The sequence below is a fragment of the Salvelinus sp. IW2-2015 genome, linkage group LG11 (assembly GCF_002910315.2).
Source record: "Salvelinus sp. IW2-2015 linkage group LG11, ASM291031v2, whole genome shotgun sequence".
NCBI classification, from domain to species: Eukaryota; Metazoa; Chordata; class Actinopteri; order Salmoniformes; family Salmonidae; genus Salvelinus; species Salvelinus sp. IW2-2015.
In genome coordinates this window covers 50,622,645-50,628,348 of record NC_036851.1, presented here as the reverse complement: position 1 = coordinate 50,628,348, position 5,704 = coordinate 50,622,645, and the positions used below count along the sequence as shown (strand labels likewise).

At 38.2% G+C, this 5,704-nt stretch overlaps 1 protein-coding gene across 2 annotated transcripts; it reads left to right on the top strand.

Annotated features, from left to right (window-relative positions):
* Positions 1–516: 516 nt before the first annotated feature.
* Positions 517–5,396, top strand: dnase1l4.1 (deoxyribonuclease 1 like 4, tandem duplicate 1). Of its 2 annotated transcripts, none has more exons than XM_023997351.2 (10): positions 517–624; positions 2,577–2,662; positions 2,804–2,892; positions 2,996–3,082; positions 3,225–3,337; positions 3,514–3,626; positions 3,841–3,998; positions 4,205–4,301; positions 4,482–4,548; positions 4,780–5,396. In XM_023997351.2, exons 2-10 carry the CDS (start codon positions 2,582–2,584, stop codon positions 4,797–4,799), a joined length of 825 nt encoding a protein of 274 aa, XP_023853119.1. In that variant the 5' UTR covers positions 517–624; positions 2,577–2,581; the 3' UTR covers positions 4,800–5,396. The 2 variants fall into 2 exon arrangements, with proteins under 2 accessions (XP_023853119.1, XP_023853120.1); XM_023997352.2 differs by having other exon boundaries at positions 2,574–2,662.
* The last annotated feature ends 308 nt before the right edge of the window (positions 5,397–5,704 follow it).

Genomic DNA, 5,704 nt, shown 5'->3' with positions numbered 1-5,704 from the left:
GGTTGCACCAGATCTTATTTAGGGGCTTCATAGCAAAGGGGGTGAATACATATGCACGCACCACTTTTCCGTTATTTATTTTTTCGAATTTTATGAAACAAATTATTTAACTAATTTGGACTATTTTGTATATGTCCATTACATGAAATCCAAATAAAAATTTATTTAAATTACAGGTTGTAATGCAACAAAACAGGAAAAACGCCAAGGGGGATGAATACTTTTGCAAGGCACTGTACATACAGAAATACATTGCTACTGTATCTATAGATAGTGCGTAGTCCAAACCCTCTTAAACCAGTGTAGGAGTGTTTCTAATGAATATTTCTTCAATATCCTCCTTTTAAGAGAAGACTGATATACTGTAGTTGCAGGTGATCTGTGAGAAAAGTGTGTGGGCAGGATGTTGATGTTTTGGTTATCCTGTACTGACTGGTTCAACTGGGGCCAGTCAATAGGTCCTCCCATCCAACCAGAGGCTTGGCTTGGCTCACACACACGTTTCAGCCAATCAAGTGACAGGTGCTCGGTATAAGAAGGACAAGCCCCTGTCAGAGAGTTACAGTTGTTCATTGCTAAACAAGATACTGCACCACAACATCATAGAGCCTATCATCCCTTCAGGTAAGTGAAGTCCAACTGGAATTTACAGATATGAGATATTCCTTCATTTGTATGCAGACTCCAGCACAAACTATTTTAAATACTTGGAATATTTTCAATGATTTTCTTGTTTTGCTTTAATTCATTGAGAACTTGATGATTAGTTGACAAGTTGAATCAGGTGATCTTCTCCAGGGCTACAACACAAATGCAAAATGTTGGGGTAGTGGAGGACTGGAGTTGGGAAACACTGTTGGGGGTACTGGAGGACTGGAGTTGGGAACCACTGTTCTAAGCCTTCTGTTATTATCGTGCTATTAGGATTTGGAAGTATTTGAACTGATGGTAAAATATATAATTTGTTTTTGCAAGTTTGTCAGTGAAAGAAAYCAGATAGAACATTMYTGTAAGCCCCTTCCCACACAATATACCACAGGTAATGTCTGAGCATGTTGGAGCTTGTCAACAGAGATCATGTTACATCCTTTTACAACTCTAGTGGTTTAATTTGCCTGAAATATGCTGGATTGTTTTTGCATGCTACCTACATGACATTGAATTCATAATTCTGTTCCAGCCAGTCATCCAGAACTACTGTTCTGTGAGAAGAAATCCTGTTTATTGCACAACAAAGAGAAGTTAGAATCAGTCACACGCTGTTGCTACAGTAACCTACTCCTAGTCCGTAGGCTGAGTCACTGTAGGACTAAAGTGACTAAATGTATTTTTTTATCTGTGCTGCTTGGTGGAATTCCTCACAACTAGGAATTTCACATCTGGTGAGGAACTAAACATCTGGAGTGACTAAGCCTATAGCTCTGAAGACTTTGTTGAAAGTACTGTATGGAAATGCTGCTTTTGCCAGGTCTCCCTCAAAAATACATTCTCATCTAATAGCACTTCCTGGTTAAATAAAGGATACATTTAAATAATGGTACAACTGCTGGCTCACAGTTGTATCTCTGTATTAGAGTTGTAACCACAGACTGTGGAACTTTGATGTCGTGTTCCATAGGGAAATAGCCCTCCATTCTGTTGTCAGTAGATCAACTCATCTTGAAGAATTTGAATTTGAACTCCTCAGCTCCAGTTTATCCAGCTCCATCCTACCTTGATCAACTGGTTTCACCTCCACCCAACCAGGAGTGACCGCTGATATGACAAGTACTCTGGATATCAAACAGAGGACCTTTAACCTAACACAATGAAGGGATATTTTAGCTTAATCCCCTGATATAAATAATTAATTTTTAGAAGGAGACTCAGGTCCAAATGAGATTTCAGTATTAAATGTACAATGTAATGACCGTCATATTACATAGTTTGTAAACTACTATTATGTTCTCTAGCAGATTCACGTATAGCGCTGTAATAGTCATGTTTATCACACCATGAGGAGATCTTCTGCCATTGAAGATAATGGAGGGTTGTTATGGATCTCACAGGGCCACAGAACAAGGTGCATGACTGCCCTCTTCAAAAGAATTCTATTTACAGGGACCTTCTCTACAGAATAAAGGGCTCTAAAATGGTTCTTTGTTGGGTGAAAAGGTTCTGGAACTATAAAGGGTTCTACAGGGTCAAGCCGAAGAACCCTTTTCTAAAGGTTCTAAATAAGTGTACTAAGAGACATGCTTTCCAACCCTTTCACTAAAATAGTTTCATCATGTGACCATGCCAAATTAAACACTACCTTTGCATCAGGAATTTTAACAAGAACCTAGCCAGATGGACTGAGTATATCGTAATGTATGTCCTGATGCATGTTTTCCTTGTGTTGAGCCATTTATGAGACATTGCTGTTGTGCATTATCATAAAACCCACACAGAGGGCAATAAACACATGTAGACTATTAAACTTGTTTTGGTTTAGGTAATTACATCCTTTCTCTGGAATCGTTGCTTGTTTGATCAACTAGCAGTTCATTATAGTTTTACATGGATTGGATTGTATTTTTCTATTTTTCCAGCAGCAGTCATGAAGGTTGCATCTTTCAACATCCAGAAATTTGGGAATCGTAAGCTATCAAACCCAAACACACTTGCTACCCTTGTGAAGGTACAGTTATATGATTGTATTCGTGATCTTATAATTCCCTCAGAGAAACATTTGGCAAGCTATCCTCAAAACAAGGATGTTATCCTACATATAAACAGATAGACTAATGTACTTTTTCTCCTTTTCCTTTCGTCCTATCAGATTGTTTCTCGCTATGACATCATAGTGATTCTGGAGGTGGTGGATGCGAGAGGTACTTCAGTGAAAAAGTTCCTGGAGGAATTAAATAAGTAAGTCAAGTGATTTCCCTCATGTGACGCTATAAAATATACAACTGGGGAAACTCCTGGCCCTACATGATAAGTATCACTCATTACAGGTGTGTCATTACAGGGCCAATAAGAAGCAAAAATACACTCTGCAAATCAGCACTCGTCTGGGAAGAGACAAATACAAGGAGCAGTTTATGTTTCTGTACAGGTACAATTCAAACCCATGGTCAACTTTACCGTCATAAACCTCTATATGATGCCATTCCTTTTTTTCATTGTGATCTGATGAAAAATATATACATAATGCAGGACTAATGCTATTAAACGTGTTGTATTGTTTTTTCTGAAAGGGCTGATTTGGTGGACTTGGTTGGCTCCTGGCAATATGAGGACAACCAGGCTGGAGATGTGGACGCCATCGCCAGGGAGCCTTACATTCTCCGCTTCAAATGTCTCAACACTGGTAAGGGGCACAGGAGTGCTAGAATTAAGCATGAATTAAGCATATGGCATTTGATTTAGCAAATAATATGAACGTGAATGGCAAACAGACAGACAGCTGGATATTGCAGCGGAGAATAACAGCACATTCATAATTAGCTGTAATATATATTTCTCATCTCTTCCTGTGTTTCTCAGTGCTAGAGGACTTGGTACTGATTCCAGTGCACACCAAGCCTGATGACTCAGTGAAGGAGCTAGATGAGCTTTATGATGTCTTCCTGGAAGTGACAAAGAAATGGAAGACTGATGTAAGCTCTGAGCTAAGCCATTGACAGAGCTTAACACCTCCCTTGGGTTTAGAAAGTTCACTTGTCACCAAACTGTATATATGAGCCTTTGACAAGTAAAATACAAAACCAGCCACATGGTGATTTCAAGATAACTATGTATGCTCTCCTAAAAACAGTGTCCTTTTTCTGGATGAAAAGTAACTTTGTTGTTGAATGTTTCTCTCTGTACCAGAACGTTATGATCCTAGGTGACTTCAATGCAGACGGTTCCTACCTTTCTAAAAAGGGCATGAAAGCTATCCGTATCCGCAGTGACGAAAAATTCCACTGGCTGATTAAAGATGACGTGGATACCACAGCAAACACAGGCAACGATAACACTTATGACAGGTGGCACACTGTGATTTGTGAAATTCATTAATGAACGCCTCATGTACAAAACAGATAATCACCTATGGAGTTAATTTTACATTTCTTTGGTATTGTTGAAAGGTGGTTAAAATGTCATAAGAGCTGTCATAAGAGCTATTATAAAACTAATTTACTTGTGTGTAATAGGGAATGACTGCTGACTTCCTTTTCTGATCAACATCTAGGATTGTGATCTACGGGGATGACATGGTTGACGCCATCGTGCCAAACTCTGCCAAACCATTCAACTTCCAGATTGCATATGGGCTTTCTGAAGAAGATGTAAGTATGCAGGTTACAGACTAATTCCATCCTGGTAGATGGTTTGATTACAATATTATAAGTAGATGAAATGAACATGCTAGTAGCCTACATTGTGACAACCTGTCCTAGAAATACAGTACATGTCAAAGTTGAGCCCTCTGGCTCATGTGTCAACATCTAACTACTATGCTTTATTAGGCCCTGAAGGTGAGCGACCATTACCCTGTGGAGGTAGAGCTGAAACGAAAAACACCAACAGAACAGAGTAAGCAGCATCTTTATTCTGAATCTCCCAAACTTTCCTCTTAAAGAAAATTGTCAAAACGGGGTAAAGACATAAAAACTAAACAGCATCATCTTTACAGACAAATCATTCCACACACACATTCACATATCACTTCATACACAGATGCACATATCACTTCCTACACAGATGCACATATCACCCGACACAGAAAAATAATTGTAGATATAACAAAACAAATCTGATTTTCAGGCTCTGCGACTGGGAAATAGAACCCTGTAACATGGACAGGAGGACAGAGGAAGTGAGTGAAGAGGTGATGGAGCTGGAGAAGAAGCCTTATCCAACCAGAGAAGCTGAATTTAGAGATACTGGTGCTGAAGATTCGGATGGTCAAGCTTAGGAAAAGTTACATTGATCTGTGATTAAATCTGACCAAAATACTAGTCATATTAGTACTGTATATCATACATACACTGATGTGTATCTTGACAGAATCTCAAATAAAGATGATGGAGGGAAAATCCTGCAGTAGTTACAATACTTTATTATTTACAAGACCACACTGGAAATTATAATTCAAAAATTGGTTGAGACAATGCCAAGAGTGTGCAAAGCTGTCATCAAGGCAAAGGGTGGCTACTTTGAATAATCTAAAAGCCTAAATATATTTTGATTTGTTTAACACTTTTTTGGTTATTACATGATTCCATATGTGTTATTTCATAGTTGTGATGTCTTCACTGTTATTCTACAATGTAGAAAATAGTAAAAATAAAGAAAAACCCTTGAATGAGTAGGTGTGTCCAAACTTTTGACTAGTGCTGTATACAGTATATATGTATATTAAATCGGGTGTATTTGAAATATTTTCATTGTTTTGATAGTTCCTTACTCATGATGGTTAATTTGTGTAAACCTATTTAATATTATTCCAGCGGCCCTGGCCAGAAATAAAAAGATGTAACTCTTGTAAAATTGGTCTTCCGTTTTGAACGGTTTGGGCTACAGATGAGCGGTTTTCTGCATTGTTATTTTTAATTTTAACATTTAATTTAACCTTTATTTAACTAGGCAAGTCAGTTTAAAATGACAGCCTACCACAAGGCAAAAGGCCTCCTGCGGGGACGGGGGCTGGGATTAAAAATACAAATAAAATATAAATATAGGACAAAAC

Bases quoted from the DNA above. Each gene is read 5' to 3' on its own strand.
- dnase1l4.1 (XM_023997351.2), top strand. From the start codon at position 2,582: ATGAAGGTTGCATCTTTCAACATCCAGAAATTTGGGAATCGTAAGCTA. The intron at 3,083-3,224 runs GTACAATTCAAA...TTTTTCTGAAAG, and splicing joins CAGTTTATGTTTCTGTACAG to GGCTGATTTGGTGGACTTGG. The intron at 4,549-4,779 runs GTAAGCAGCATC...TCTGATTTTCAG, and splicing joins AAAAACACCAACAGAACAGA to GCTCTGCGACTGGGAAATAG.